General features: G+C 54.3%; 1 protein-coding gene and 1 long non-coding RNA gene across 9 annotated transcripts in view; both read left to right on the top strand.

Annotated features, from left to right (window-relative positions):
- Nucleotides 1-1,243: 1,243 nt before the first annotated feature.
- On the top strand, nucleotides 1,244-3,441 carry LOC139039989 (uncharacterized). Its single transcript, XR_011493521.1, has 3 exons — nucleotides 1,244-1,355; nucleotides 1,682-1,841; nucleotides 3,293-3,441. It is a non-coding gene; the product is annotated as an uncharacterized lncRNA (long non-coding RNA).
- Nucleotides 3,442-5,458: 2,017 nt separating this feature from the next.
- HDAC5 (histone deacetylase 5) overlaps nucleotides 5,459-15,769 on the top strand; it is a 35,117-nt gene continuing 24,806 nt past the window's right edge. For 3 of the 8 annotated variants that reach the window (XR_011493865.1, XR_011493863.1, XM_014849340.3), the window contains exons 1-2: nucleotides 5,511-5,650; nucleotides 11,324-11,534. Coding sequence is in view for 5 of the 8 variants with exons in the window: in XM_014849340.3 (XP_014704826.1) it covers nucleotides 11,513-11,534 (22 nt within the window). In the remaining 3 variants the exon portion in view is untranslated. Of the gene's footprint in view, nucleotides 5,899-11,323; nucleotides 11,535-15,769 lie in introns of all 8 variants that reach the window. The other 5 variants (XM_070483331.1, XM_070483330.1, XM_014849337.3 and 2 more) reach the window with 4 other exon arrangements.

The following is a 15,769-nucleotide window of genomic DNA, read 5'->3' as shown; positions in this document are numbered from 1 at the left end:
TGCTGCTAGAAGGGTAAGAAGGCTTGATGTGGGTCATTTTATGCTACTGGGAGAAGCTGGGCTGAGAAGCTTTGTCCTCAGGTCCCACCTCTGTCCCAGGCCTTCTGGTCACCTGCTGTCCTTTAGCAGGTAGCTGGCAGCTATGGGAGGCTCTTAGTCAATGTGGGACCTCCAGACCAGGGTACTGGCAGCTTTTCTCTGCTCTCTTTCTCTCTAAATAACATATACATACATATATATATATATATATATATATATATATATATAATCTTTTTTTTTAGGCATCATGACGAATGGTGGTAGCTGCACTCAGAATAGTTTTTATTTTTAAACAAATTCACAGCTTGTTCTAGGAGCCACGATGTTGGCTTTCCCCAGGCTGGCCATTGCTGAGGGTAGGGACAGTGGCCAGCTCCCATTCTCTGGACCAGGAAGGCAGGAACTAGGAGGCCTGGGAAACGACAGGAGGAGTCAAGGGTCAGGTAAGGCTCTCAAGTGAAAAATGACTGAGGCCTCACCTCCAATCAGGCCCTCCTTATTTTGTTTTTATAGTTTTGAACTACAACTCTGGAATTGTTAGCTCACAACGCAGAGCTGGAAAAGGCCTCAGAAGTCATCTACCCAACTGTGCCATTTCACAGATGGGAAAACTGCGGTCTAGAGGGGTGGCGGCTCGCCCAGGCGCCTGTCTGTTGCTCTTCCCCCAGATATCTCAAACAGTCCAGCAGGACTTTATGCTGGACGCTGGTCTGAAACCAGTTTCCTCCTGCCCTAAGCCCAGAGGAGAGGGCCTAGTGGGAAGGGGGCAAAGGGAAGGGACAGGAACTGTTTCCCACCCTTCCTTCTCAACTTCACCTTCTTGGACCATCCAGAACTGTCTCCAACTGGAAGGAAGGAAATCTAGTCCAATCCTCTCATCCTACAGGTAAAGAAACAGAGGACCAGAGAGAGGAAGGGACTTGTCCAGGGTCACACGGAGGCCTGGGCAAACGACAGCATCCTGGGGGCAGTTTTCATTACACTCTGCATAACTCAGTCCTCAGTGACCTGCCTTTGCTTTGTGCCTCGGGGCACATGAATTGTTTGCCCTGAAATAAACTCTCCTCTGGCTCGTGAGCACATTGTAAACAGCTCTAGGGCACGACTGGACATTAAAGGATCCCAAAGTCATGAAGGGCCAGCTTAAAACTTTGAAGCCCAGCACTATGCTGGATGCTGTCACATCTAACATCACATCTAATTTAGAATTCACAGAGTGCCAGAACTGGAAGGGACCTCAGAGAACAGAAGTTCAAGTCCTGTTTCCCAGATAAGGACAACAAGACCCAGAGGGGAAATGACTCAGCCAACAACACGTGAGGATATAACTGATCCCAGGACCCAGGTTTTCTTACCTCCTGTCCTGTTTTCTTATTTTTGTGCAGTCCCCACAGTACCTAGCATTGTGCTGGCCTCATAATTTTTCAATATGCTCAATCGATTCTTGCTGAATGGAATAGAAATAAGATGCCTCTGTGTACACATTGCCCTTGGTAATTGAAAAAAGCTTTAAAGAATGCATATTTCCTTTGATAAATATCTAGTAAATGCTTATTGCTCGGGCTTATCAGCTCAGTTCTTCCTTGTTCTATATTATTATCTGCCTGCGGCTGTATTTAGAACTGGACTATTTCCACCCCAGGCACCCTTTGGAGGCCAGCAGGGCCACTTAAGTATTGCTCCACCAGAGACCAGAACTGTGGGCCAGACCACTCTGGCCAGAGCCTCCCAGAGCCTCTGGGATCCTGCCCATGGATCTGAGGATTTCCACCCCAGGAGAAATTCTGGGTGAGAGTTTGGAGGTGAGGGCATATTTGAACTGGGTGCCTTGTTTATTAGGCCTGTCCATGCCCTCCAAAGTTAGGCAATGCTAACTTTGGAGGGCATGGACCCTGTGTGAGTGAGGGGGGATGTGGAGGAGATGGGTGCTGGCTGTCAGTCTAGGAGTGTCCCCCCCAGCAGGGAGGAAGGTTGTTCTCTCTCTTGCTTCAAGTACTGGACATTTCTCATGATTCCAGGCAAGTAACAACTCCCAGGGCTTCTAGCAGAGCTGCTCACCACTCCTCATTCCACTCCCCAGCCCTGCTGCCTCCTTCTCAAAGTCCAATAGTGCTGCCAACCGTCAGGCCATTGGTTAATGCCTGGCTGTCCTCTGAGATTGATTTCCTTCTACCAAGAGGCCAAATTCACCACTGGGTCCCAGGGTCAGAAGTTCCCCAGCTGACTACTAGATCCCCCGCTACAGGCTCACTCTACATTGGGAAACTGAGGCAGTGATTATGAGACAGCCCGAGACCACTGTTTCCATGGTGAACGGTCCTGGCAAGGACCTCCCCTAGGGACTTTTAACAAAAGACAGTTTTCTTCTAAGTTCCTTAAAGGCAGAATCATCTCTCTATCCCCAGTACCCACCACAGGTACTCAAGAAATATGTGTAGAATGAATGCAGAATTATTTAACTCCCACTTACCCAAGGAGAGGAAATCTGAGGCTCAGCAAAGCCCATGTGGTAAATTCTTGTAACTTCTGGGGCATTTGGCCACTCGGGGACTGAGGCAATGATCTCAGGGACCCCCCAGAGAAGAGGACTAGAGTGTTAGTCTGAGTGCCCAGCTCCCCCAGGCCTTATTCCTTGTGTTTGTCGGACAGGCAGAGACCTGGGTTCGAATCCAAGATCTTGCTTGCGTGAACTCTGTGACCTTGGGCAAGTTATTTAGCTTCTCCGAACCTCAGCTCCCTCATCTATGGAGTGGGAAGTATGTAGCTGAGGTGCCCCACGAGACAGTTAGTGACTATCATACCAGACGAGGAGATTCCTTCCTCACGTTCTAGGATCTTGAGAGAAGAAATTCCAGAGTCTTCATAGCCCCCAAGACTTTACTATCTGCTATGTGCAAGGTGATCTGCCAGGCATTGGAAATACATAAAAAAAAAAGTGATCTTATGTCTTCTCAAGCGGCTCATACACTGCTTCGGGAGGCAGAACATAAGCACTGAGAAAGCAAAATGCCAACCCAACTCAGCTGCCCAAGAGACATCATAGGGTTGTACAAGACTAACAGCAAATGGGTGGCATCATCATTCTGGGACAGATGCAGGAGGACCCCTGTCTTGGAGTGACATGGGATGACTTTGTAGGGGCAGCCTCTTGCTCAGAGTCCATTGTCCGTTCAAAAAGTGCTCACCCTGGCTTAATCTTTGAACACTCATTCGTTTCGTTCAACAAATATTCATTGTATTTTTTTTGTTCCAGGCACTGTGCTGGGAGGAGACATGTGGTTTCTGAGCTCAAGAAGCTTACAGTTTAGGGGAAGAGATGGACACTGAACCAATAATACCACAAATAGATGGATATTTACAAATTTTTTAAAGATTTTATTTTTTTTCCTTTTTCTCCCCAAAGCCCCCCAGTACATAGTTGTATATTCTTTGTTGTGGGTCCTTCTAGTTGTGGCATGTGGGACGCCGCCTCAGCGTGGCCTGATGAGCAGTGCCATGTCTGCGCCCAGGATCCGAACCAATGAAACACTGGGCCGCCTGCAGCGGAGTGCGAAAACTTAATCACTCGGCCACGGGGCCAGCCCCGGATATTTACAAATTTTTATCAGGGTCCATGAAAGCATACATAACAAGGTGATCTAATTTAATTAAAGGACCAAGGAAGGCCTCTTTCAGGAAATGGTATTTAATTCAGCTCTATGGATAAGCAGGAGTTAGCGAAAGAGAAGAGGGGCGGGGGAGCATTCCAGAGAGAAAAAACAGCCTGTGCAAAGGCCCTGAGGAGCAAGGGACACACGGTTCAAGGACATGAGAGAAAGCCACAATGGCTGGAGTACAGAGGGCTAAGGGAAGAGAGCTGAGGTGGGCAGGGACCAGATCATGTAGAAGCTTCTAGGTTGTTTTTCCCCCAAGTTTGAGGAGAGGGCCGGCTGCAGCAAAATCCTCTGGAGTACTTACTAAAAATGAAGATTTCTGGGCCCCATCCCCACTGAAAAACAAGCTCTGTTGGTGGGGATTATGAATTAACATTTTGAATAAGCTCCTCAGGTAATTTGTAAGTCCCCTAAAGTTTGAAAACCACTTTTCTGGGCCAGATACAGATTTCAGGAACAAAATTGGAAAGATTTTAAGTGCTCCCTTGATTAGATTTGTGTTTTAAAAAAGTCACTCTGGCTTCGGGAGGAGGCTGGGAAGGATGCAGGGAGTGGATGGGTTGGGGAGGTGGCTGCAGTGTCTCAGTTGTAAGGTGATTTGGTTTAGAACAAGGGGTGGGGATGGAGAAGGGTCAGAGTGGACCGATCCATGAGATACTTTGTAGGAAGAATGTTTATCATTTACTACAGGAACATTTATGCATGTCATTTACTTTTTCTGATTAGATAAGTAATGCATGATCATTGCAAAATTTCAGATATACAGAAAAAGATAAAGAAGCAAAGGTAAATATTTTGCTATATATTCTTCTAGACTTTTTTATATACGTAAATTCAGACATATGGATCTAGTTTGTTGTTTACAATAATGGAACAATTCTGTAGTAACTGATTCCTGATTTTCAAGAAATAATATGTCATGAGTATCTTTTCAGGTCAATGTAGATCTATATCATTTTTAATGTCTGGATGGTATTCCACTGAACGAACGTGCCCTAGTTTATTTGCCAATCCCCTACTGATGGTTATTTAGGTTGTTTTCAACTTTTCACATCATAAGCAATCTTTTTCCTTCTATACCCATTTTGAACACAACAATGTTTATTTCCTTAGAATAAATTTTTCTTAGTGTAATTACTAACAAACCCTCTAGGTTTAATCACGTATACTCATATTGTCGTCCTAAGAGGAGTTGTAGAGGGGGATGACACCCAAGTGAGGAACCGGAAGTCTTCCTCTTGAAGGCCTCGGACTGTTACAATCATACTCTCACCTTTCGCAGTCTTTTCTTTCCCTGGCACGAATGGAGTGTGTGAGGACGGAGCTGGAGGGTTCCAAACCTGTCCCAGCCACCACCTCCAGCCTGGCCCCCTAGCCGGGGCCTCCTCGGCCCTCCCAGCTCCTAGGAATCCATCCCCAGTTCCCCTCCTCCACCGCGGGAGGGCATGTTAGGGAGACGCTTAGGCAGGCAAAGATTGCACCATCCACGGTTTGAAAAGGAAGTCGAGGAAGCGCAGGGAGGAAAGTGGAGCGTACCAAACGCCGAGCAACAGGAGCCAGGCCCGGCCGCCTGCAGCTCTCCTTCCACTACCACTCGCTGGGCTCGGATCCCTTGCCTTCCACCCTCTCCCCAGCCCAACCCTTTGCTGGTACCAGCCCTTTAAGAAGCTGTCACGGTGGCGCTGCTGGCCCCGCCTGGCGGGGAGGGCCGAGAGGGAGGGGAGGGGTTGGTGGTGGCTGAAGCACAAGGGGGGTGGGGGGGGTCTGGGTCTATTTTTAGCTCAGGGTCGGGTCACGTGACGGGAGTGACGTCTCCGAATGTTGTTGTTGGTGGCGGCGGCGAGCGGAGCCGGAGGAGCCGCCGCAAAGATGGAGGAGCCGTCGAGGAGGCGCTGCCGCTGCTGCCGCCGCCGCTGCTGCCGCCGCCGCCCGAGAAGCCGGAGCTCGAGCCGCAGGGGGTGAGCGCGCTACACCACTCCCGATCCCATCTCCCCTGGCCCCCCGGACGCGAGGCGGCGCCCCCTCCTCCTGCCGCCGCTGCCTGCGGGCTCCCTGCGCGCGCGCCGCGCTCCGCGCCCCCCTTCCTTCCTCCCGACGCCCGGTGCCAGCCGGCGCCCTCCGGGAGCATCGCCAGCCCGGGAGCCGGGCCTCGGGGTTCCTGCGCGCCCCTCCCCGCCTCTCCCATGCAGGGGCTCATTCCCTACAGGTAAGGGAGGGGCCCGCGCCCCGCGCCCCCAAATGGCCCGGAGACCGGCCGGGGCTGTCTGATTTGCCCTCTCCCGGGCGGCGCATGTTGCGTTGCAGTGCTATTTGAGCCCTGCACCTGGATTCTATACAGACCCCTCTTCTCTGGACACCCCTTTCTTGGTACTCTGAGGTGAGGGGCGCTGCCCACCCCGCAGCGCTTCTACCCATACCTAAGAACGCATCCTTGATTTTGTGTCCTTGACTTCGGTGCATGAGGAGGGGGCCTGCGGTCCCACCTTACTTCTCTTTTCCATTATTCTCACCCCCTCCCCCGTGAGGCGTTACTGCGCTTGTTCCCACCCTCTTTTCCCGTCTGACACCTTGGAGCCGGAGAGAGAGTTAGGAGATGAAATGCAGCTCCCCACCTTCTTGTCTGGGGTGGATGCCCCCCATTTTTCATCCTGGGTCTGTATCTCATGGAGGCGGGGACACTGCTTGTGCCTTTTAACTTGGGGGAGGCTGCTTCCCAACCCCACCCTTCTCTGGGGCCCTGGGGAAGATGAGAACTGGCTGAGTGATAAGTAATTAATCTGGGAGTCTGCTTGGTGTGAGGGAGAAGAGGGGAGGTGGAGGTGCCCCATTTGGGGGAGGAGGTGACCACCTGATATCCCCGCTGTTGGCCTTCTGACATGAGGTGTGTCTCTCAAGAGGAAGTGTAGCACCTGCAATTGCTTTTCGGGGGCTGCTCAAGAGACCCACCACTCTGACAGTGACCACTATGCTTCTGGGGCCTGGAATTAACTTTGGGGATTAGGGGTAGTGGTGATGGAGATTGGGTTCAGGGTCCAACTGGAGGGGGAGGACGGAGCCAGATCATAGGAACAAAAGGAGACAGAGGATGGGAGATCCGGGGGTCTTGGCCAGGGGGACGCCTGACCAGACTGCCTTGCAGGACTGGAGCCTGGGCCTCCTTAGGTTCAGAGGATGTTGGCAGGGAGGGTCCTCAGCCAGAGTTCCAGGCACCAGAGCCCCTGAGCTTATGCTGGCTGTTGAGATGCTGGGCTGGGCTGGGAATGGTGGGTGAGCCATGTTGGGGGCTGCCTGCTTCTTCATTCCAGTCTTCCCTTCTTCCTCTCCCTCCTAAACACAAAGCCTGGAGAGATCTTGGTTTGCCTTCTGCCCGTTCTCTTGAATCCTCTCTTTCCCGTGTGTTCCCTGGGCTTGGATCTGGGCTGTGTCTTGACCAGGCAGGCAGAGGTTTCTCTGAGTTAGAGGGGTGGACCCCCAGCATCTCCACTCTGTCCTGGGAATGTATGCACTCCACGGGCCAGAGAGACAGATACCAGGTGCAGGTTACTTGGGGGCAAGGATGGAGGACATGTTAGCTCTGTGTTGGCCTCTCCTCAGTATGTCCTCCCCTTTGGCTGGATCGTAATTTGGGGGGTGGGCAGCAGTATCACATGCCCCACCCACTCCAAGTAGCCATAGAGACAAAGGTTTGCTTTCTCTTCCCTAGAGGTGGCATCTTAGCTGTGTGTTTAGAAACGGGCCTGGGGATGTGGGGGTAGTTTGTGTTTCTGTGAGAGGGGGAGGGGGGTCAGCTAAAGGAGCGGGGGGAGTGCAGTCGGTGCCGAAGTACCAGCTGCTCTTTAATAATTAATTCTTCCTACTCACATCCCTTTGAGGAGGGATGTCTGGAACAAGGCATCAGGCTCAGCCAGCCTGCTAGAGGACGCACTCCTGTTGGTGGGGGGGTGGGGGAGAGACTGTGAGGGGGGGCGGTTCTTGGCATTTTTGGAGCACTGTCGCTTGCTCATGAATGAAAACCTGATGCAGCCCGTGAGGGGGCCTATTGTAGCCGACTTTGGCTAATTAAACTTTCTCTGCCTTTCTTTTCCCCACCCCACCTCACCCCAGCCCCGGCCCTAGCCCTTTCTTGAATGGGGACCCTGTCTGGTAGTGCTGGGGAGGGGGTATTGTTCTGCCTGAGGTTTTAGGGCAAACAGACCCAGTCCTCTGCCCTCTGCCTCCTCCTCCTCCCTCCCTCCCCTCTCACCCCCCTCCCCTTTTTTTTTCTAGAAATAGCAGCCTCCTCCATCTGGCTTGTGCAGATGCCTGGAGCTGCGTCTGAGCAGACAAACAGAAATGGGCCGATTGCAAAAATGAATTTGTCAGCCTGGTGCCTTTTTTCCTCCCTCGTTGCCCTCCCCCTTCCCTTAGTTTGGGGCCTGGACATCCAAGTCAGCCACCCCTCATGGCTCCGATAATCCTGGACTTCTAGGCCCAGCTGAGGGGAGGCAGAAGGTGATGGAAGCTCCTGGAGGCCAAGGAAAGTGGTCTGCCGTGGCCACGGTCAGGGGAGGTCACGATGAGGTTTCTTTGTGCCTTGGGCTGGGATGTGTGGGCCTGTAGCTTTCTGAGGAAGTCTTTGGGGCAGATGTCAGATTGTGAGCAATCTCTGGCTCACAGGATTTGATTCAGACAGCTCACCTGGGTGCCTATGATCTGGGGAGGGGACCCTAGTCTCGGTGCTCAGGACTTGGGCCTGCCTTTAGCAGGGCCAGAGCTGGTGTGTTGGGAGGGGGCTGCCTGGTGGTGCTGGAGTCCGGATTCTTGAGAGGCCCTTGAAGAGACACCTGGCTCCCCAGGAATTCTGAGGGAGTTGTTTGAAGGACAAGATACCTCAGGGCAGCACTGTGAACTTGTGGCCTTTGGGGCATCCCATTGCTCCATGTCTCCCTCACTTGTCTCCCCTTTTTTTCTTTTTTTGAGAAGGATTAGCCCTGACCTAACATCTGCTGCCAGTCCTCCTCTTTTTTTGCTGAGGAAGACTGGCCCTGAGCTAACATCCGTGCCCATCTTCCTCTACTTTATATATTGGATGCCAGTCTCAGCATGGCTTGCCAAGCGGTGTGTAGGTCTGCACGCAGGATCTGAACTGGCGAAACCCGGGCTGCCGAAGCAGAACGTGCGAACTTAACCGCTGCACCACTGGGCTGGCCCCTTGTCTGCCCTTCTCCTCCCAGCCTGTGCCAGAGTTTTTATTGCTCATGAGTGGAGTGGAGGCTGTCCCCCTAGAGTTTTTACCCTACTTCCCCTGGCTTAGCCATGAGCTTGTAGGGTGAGATGCAGTCAGTTTCCCTTGTTCCTTGTCCTAGCTGGAGGTGGAGGTGGGTTTGGATCCTGGAGTGGGACAGAGGTCTTACTTGGAAGAGAGAGTTCACAGCGGGGGTTGGGGGTGGGGGGGTTGGGGGGCGCAGGGCCCTGGGGTCTGCCTACTTATGACATCATGGAAGCTGGGCTGCTCACAGGCTTAGCATCCAAGTCTCGGGTCATCCAGGAGTCACACAGCTCTTGGTCCCTACTGCTCACTGAGACCCTCTTATAACAATCGTAAGCAGCAAGTTTCTCTGGCAGAGGAGGGGCCAGATAGCTCAGGTTTTCACCCTCATGCTGCCCTTTTTCCCCTTCCTGCCCCACCCTGATGAGAGTCTGCTCCTGTCCTGATCAGGCCTGAACACTGCTTTGTTCCCCAGGGAGGCTCCTGTTCACTCTAGAGGGTTGATGAGGGTTGGCAGACAGTCTCCGCAGGTGGACAGGGCCCTGGGGGTCCTGCTGCATCCTGCAGGCTGGTGAGGAGTGCAGCCTAACCGAGTCGTGAGCCCCCTGGGAGTTCTAGGAGCCCCTCCTGTCCTCTTCTCCCCAGGGGGTGAGGATGGTGGGGGCTCAGGGCTGATCTTAATCTGGTTTTTGTATCTTTGAGACTCTGCCCCTTCTAAGCGCCCTGTGTGCCTTTCACTGAGGAGATGGGCTGGGCCGCTCAGCTGCTGGGAATCGTGGGAATTTCTGAACCTGTATTCCCCAGCCCACGGGAAAGGGTGTGAGCGGGACTGGGCACCAGCCCTGGGGTGGGCACCAGCTGAGTTGCCTGCCCACGCGGGCCCTGCCAGGACACCAACAGCCCCACCTGCAGCATTCCTGAGCTTGGCCCCAGCCCTGCGAAGCCTCTTTTGTCTTTGCCCCACACCTGTGCCTGCTGGGAGCAATTCAGCCCCTTCGTGCTGCCTCCTTCCACGTCCCCATTTGAGTGCACCTTTCTGCAGCTACAGAGTCCACACTCCGTGGGCGACAGCAGGGAGCAGCAGGCCTAGGAAGACCTCAAGTGTGTGCGTGGCGTGCGTGCGTGTGTGTGTGTGTCCCTGCCACGGCTGTGGGGCTTCTTGGCTCCAAATGGGCCCCACCCCTGGGAATCCTTGATGAGAATGCTAGACTTACTGAGAATTAATCCTGCCAGGAGGTGGGGCTGTTCAGGGGGCAGAGCTGATTGCCTGTTCCTGGCTAGGGAGCAGAGTTAGGGCTTAAACATCCAGCTCCTCTCAGCCTCATCTGATTGCTTCCTGCTACCTCGCTTTCACTGGGTGTTGGAGGGCCTCCTTTCATTTGGAAGAAAATGAATGAGATCATGTCTGGGGTGGATCATGGGCTGTTAGGGATGGGCCCAGGTGGGTGCGTGCGTAGTGTCTGAGGCTTGAGGACTATCTATGGGGCTGGAGGAGGGTGGGGAGATGGCGGAATGGGGTCAGGTTGGCAAACTCATGGTCCTGTAATACTGGGACATCCTCCGTTACTATATTGGCCTCTGCAGGCCTGCTGCTGGGCCTTTTGGTGCCTTTGTACAAACTGGAAAAAGGTGTCCCTTGTTCTGGGTGGCCTCAGCCTGTGTCAGACCCATGGCTTGGCAGGCAGAGCATGGGCACAGGGTAGAACTTGTACAACACACATAAAGTCCTGGGCTTGGGCCCTAGACCCCCAGTCTGGGGATGCTGGATGTGGGGCCTTTGCCAATTCGTGGGAACAGCAGGGGTTATGTGTATAAGAACCTTGGTTACGCTCTTTCCCTGACCCATTGTTGAATGGGGGAGACTAAGACAGAAGCGTATTGTTTCCAGAGTTGGGTGGCACAAGGATCAGAAAGTAGGGAGAAGATGACTTTCCGCCTGAGACTCCCAGATCAGGCTATGGACCTGGGATACCGGGTCCCCTTGACTTCTGCTGGGGACTCCAGATCTGCCCTGCATCTCCCCACTGCCATGGACAGAGTTCAGAATCCCCTGTGTACTTTCTCTGTTGGTGCACACCCAGTCCCCCATAAGCACCCTCAGGAGTCTGTAAGGTCTCCCAGCTGGCAGTGGACACTGTCGCCCAAAAAGGAGTTTGTTTGGGTATGACTACTGTAGGCATTTCCCATCCCTTGAATGCTGGAAACCTCATCAGTTAGGAAGAGAAGAAAGCAGGGTCTGGTCCAGGTCTGCCGATTCCCTCTGTGCCCTTGGGCAGGTGTCCCTCCCTTTCTTCCCCAGGTGTAAACTGAAAACCTCCAAAGTCTCTTTCGACTCTCCGATTGCTGAGTTGGGGTCCTCTAATCCTGCTCCATCTCTCCCCAGGGATTCCGTTCTGAGTGCCTGACTGCCTCACCCGGAAGGATGGCCTCGGATGGGCATTAGAGGCACAGCGGCCCCGGGCTCCTGTCCCGTCCGTCTGTCTGTTATCGTCTGTCTCTCTTGACATCACTGCAGCTCCACCCCCTCCCGTCCCAGACCCCAACGCCAGCTTCCTGCGGGCCCAGAGCCGGCATGAACTCTCCCAGCGAGTCGGGTAAGAGCCATGAGGCTGGAGAAGAGCACCCTGGGGTGGCTTTGGCTGTAATCAGCTGTGTGGGTTTCCAGTGCAGGCCAGCTGACCTTCAGGGTCTGAGCTGTAAGGGAACGTGGGGGTCAGGAGTGGAGGAGCATTGTGAGCAAAGGGCAGGGGCAAACCTTATTGACTGTGTAGTAGACCTGGGAATGGACGGGTTGATGGTCCAGCCTGGCCTTGGAAGGGCTTGGGTCCAGCTCTGTCCCCAAGCCTGCCTTCTCAAGTTGAGAGCCTTCAATTTCAGCTCCACCCTGCCCTTTTTGCCAAGACAGGCAGGCCTGATGGGGGATGTGTATCCCTGAATCTCTGGGCAGCCTGGGGCTCACGTTGGAAGAAGTCCCCACAATAGCTGAATGCCCAGCTTCCTTTTTGTGGTGGTGGCATCTCTTCCTGGTGGAGTGTCTCTGTGTTAATACTTTTTTCTCAGTGGAGGTTTGCAGGGCCCTTGGCCTCAGCCTGTGTCGGGGTGTGTGGTGTTGGGGTGGGGGTGCCGTGACATGTTGGTAGAGGAGTCTTGGCTCTCTCCTTTGAGTCCAGGTAGACTACCCTCCTCCTCTTGGGCTCTGGACGTGGTGGATTGCCACTTTGGGGTCTTTGACTCTGAGATTTCCTATTCCCCTCTGCCCCTGGGACCCAGCCTAGTGCTACCACAAATAATCTACGGGTGGGACGCCAGGCAGCTTTGTGTATGGGTGGGTCTGGGTGTATGCCCATGAGGATGTGTCCAAGTGGCTTGAGCCGGACCCTCAGGAGTTTCACAGGAGGGTCATGGGTCAGTGTGGTCAGAGTAATAACTGCCTTCTCTCCTTCTCTGTCTCCTTCTGCACAGTCTTAAACGGTCAGAGTCTATCTTACTGAACTTTAACCCCCTACATCTTTTTCTGGAGGGTTGAAGGGATATTTTTCCTTTTACAGATAGGGAAACTAGGGCCTAGAGATGCAAATCCGTTTGCAGGATGGTACAGAAGCAGCATCAGGGGGGCATCCAGGCCCCCTCCCATCTCATTCCCCATCGCCACTTTGCTGGACCTGACGATCTCTGTTGTGGGGACCCAGTGCTGGTGATACGTGGGAGAGGCCCTGACTCGGGTCCTGGGGGTTCCTGCAGAGTCAGGGAAGCTGGAAGCTGCTGGCATTGTTTGGCTTTGTGCCGCTCGTTTTGGTCAAGGCTGCTCCCCCGCCCCCCGGCCCTTCCAGTGTCACGTACCCTGGGCCTGGGCTGCAGGCAGAGTGGAGTGCCAGCCGGAGGAGGCTGGGCTCCTGGGGCTCACCAAGGCAGCTTTGCCTGGTGACCCCCCCCGCAGGGTTTGCGGTTCCCCCTCAGATCCTCCCGCCTCTGCCTTGCCTTCATTCGACCTGTAGGGGCCGTGCCAGGTGTTAGACATGGAGAGGTCTGTGTGACTCTTGTGCTAGAGCGTGGGCTGTCAAGCCCTGATGTCCTGCTTCCTCCTCTGAGGCTGGGCTGGCGAAGGGAGAGGAGAGGGCTGGTGGGTTCTCATTGGTCCCTTGCCCACCTCAGCTGGCTGCTGCCCCTAGGAAGGTCAGTTGTGTCCGGCAGTAGTGCCAGTTGTTCCTTTCCTCTGAGCTACTGTGCTCACCTGCCCAGGAGCCACCTCCAGTCACAGTGGACCTGGAGTCTAACCCTTAGCCAAGGCAACAGAAAGAAGCTGCCCAGAGGCATCGCTTGGTGGCTTGGGAAGAACATTTCTTACCTTGGGGATTTCATTCCCTTAGAGTGAAAGACTAAAATAATCAGCCTTGGATAGATGGAATACTGGGTTGCCTTTCCAGATGCTGGTGGTCCAGGTTCCCCTTGCAGCCACTTCTGCCAGGGCTGGCAGGAGTTTGGTGGTAGCTAGAAGCGTCCACCAGTGCAGGAGGCAGGCGGTCTAGGAGCCACTGCTGAGCCTGGCCAGGAGGGGCCTCCTGAGTGGGGCCTATAGAGTTGGCCTCGCCTCCTTGCTGGCTTTCCAGCTCCCCCCAGCAGGGGGAGATGCTGTCTTCTTGTGTTCAGGAAGGAGGGAGTAGGGTAGGGGGCCAGAGACTGGGAACCTCATTTTAGGACTGTGGAGAGGCCTCAGAGCTGGGATCATTGCTTGGGATGGCCCCCTCAGGCCCTTCCTGCCAAGTTTTCTTGGGGCTCCAGGACTGGCTCTCCCACTTGTGGAGTTACAGCTGCTCTGGGCCAGGGAGAGACTAGCCTCCACATGGCTCTCTCTTTTTGAGGGGACCAGCATCTGCTATTCTCACATCTCAGGGTGGCATCTGGACTGGGACTGTGGGTGTCCTGCGCCAGGCAGAAGCCTGGAAACCATGTGCGTTTGGACTCCACAAAAGTAAAATGAAATCACAAATTGTAGCTAGAGCACACAGGTGTCCACTTTCCCCATGGACACCCCTCAGAGAGCCTTAGGAAGGGCATGGGACCAGGGGTGGGGAGATAGAGGTGGGAATGAGAAGAACGGTTAGTTCCCAGGATCTGAGTGCCCTGGCCCCTGAGCACCTCCTACCCCTTCACACATCCCCGACAACTCTCCTCTTTCCTTAGGACACAGAACAGCAGGCCTGGCTGAGGCACAGAGAGTTTTCCGCTGTCCCCTGGTTCCCCTCCATTTTTCTCAGTGCAGGGACTTTCCTATTTGGCGGGTTCTTGTTGAGTATCCCCACATGCCCGACCCTGAGCTTAGCCTGTGGGGAAGCAGAAGAAAAGCTAGAAGATGGTCCTGTCCTCATTGCAAACGAGTTAGTAAGAGAGTGTCCTGGGCGAGGGGCGGCAGACCGAGATTCGCAGCAGTTTACTTCTGGGACTCGCCCCTCCTCCCCGGGGAGTGGGAGCTGATCGACTTACCTCTGGGCTGGGCTGAAGGCCAGCATTTGACCTGATTTGCCTCTTGCAATCTTGGGAGTACAGGCAGAGGCCACTGATGGTGCTTCCTGCTTCCCTGAGGAGGCCACTCCCTGGTGTCTGCTTTTCTTCAGGAAAAAGGGGGCTTGAGGAGTGAGGTTTTCTTTATTTTTCTGGAACTGATCATTTCTGCTCCCCTCAGTGAGACTGAAGGACTGACAGAATCTGTCTCCTGCCTGGGCTCTGCTGGCCAGGTCAGAGGAGCTGCCTGGCTCCTGGGACAGAAGCCTGCTCTGATCCCTGCCCCGTCTTCTGTGCCATTGCCCAGAGGTTGGGACAAGAGTGAGGCCCACCATGTGAGCCAATCTAGTTGGAGACAGGGCCCCAGGAGGAGGCGGCCGGGTTCCATGGCCCCAGCGTGGGAGGGAAACAAGCTTCATGATAACACCTGCCTGCCCAGCACCTCCCAGCACGCTCTACACTTTCTCTCCTTCCCTTTCCCAGGAGAGAGGGCGGGCAGCTGCCCCTTCCTTTCTGGGTGACCAGAGAAACTGGGGCATGTATGTGGGGTGGGACTGGGAACCTCGGCATCCTGATTCCCAGCCCTGGGCTCTGGCTCTGTCTCTAAGCCCCCGGGGAAGGCGGGCAGCCAGCCCTGAGGAGGAGAAAGTGGGTCAGTGCCGGCGTGGGGCGGGGGTCTGGGAAGTGGATTCCTGGCGTCCCTTCTCTACTTAGATGCCCCCTGGCACACCTCTGTGTTCACTATAGATTGGGATCTGCTCCACCCTCCTCTTCCCTGCTCCATCATTCCAAAGGGACTGAAGGCTTAGAATGGGACGGTCAGAGGAGGCAGGGTCAACCTCGAGGGGATGTGGAAGATGCCAAAGGAGATGTTGACATTTTTCCTGGACTTGGCTTCAAATGAGAGGGTTCAGCTAGCACCTAGCATGGGACCTGGCACATGGCAGCGCATAGGTCATGCTGATGGGCTCCAGCATGACTGGGCTCAAAGGGCATGAGAGAACCAGAGGGCAGGTGGACCCCAGGGCAGCTGGCGCTCCACACTCCATCCAGGGTGCTCCTGGGCCAGCTCTTTTTACTGTACACAAAGCAGACCATGCTTTCTTCCTTTCCGTCAGGGCGCCCCCAGCCTTTTGGGGCCAAGACATGGGAGCCTGCAAGAGCTCAAGGAGCCAGCATTGGGTTCTCCTCCTCTGAGTTTAGAGGGTTAGGATTCCTGAGCCCAGCCTTTGAGGGAGGGAACAAGGTCATTGTAGTCTGGAGGAGTTGGTGCTGGCTCCAAAGGAGCCTCACATACCCCATGCTTGGTAGGTGCTCTGTAAGGCTTTTG

The sequence above is a fragment of the Equus asinus genome, chromosome 13, assembly GCF_041296235.1.
Source record: "Equus asinus isolate D_3611 breed Donkey chromosome 13, EquAss-T2T_v2, whole genome shotgun sequence".
NCBI classification, from domain to species: Eukaryota; Metazoa; Chordata; class Mammalia; order Perissodactyla; family Equidae; genus Equus; species Equus asinus.
The sequence above is the reverse complement of the archived record's forward strand: the minus strand, read 5'-3'. Positions and strand labels throughout refer to the sequence as shown.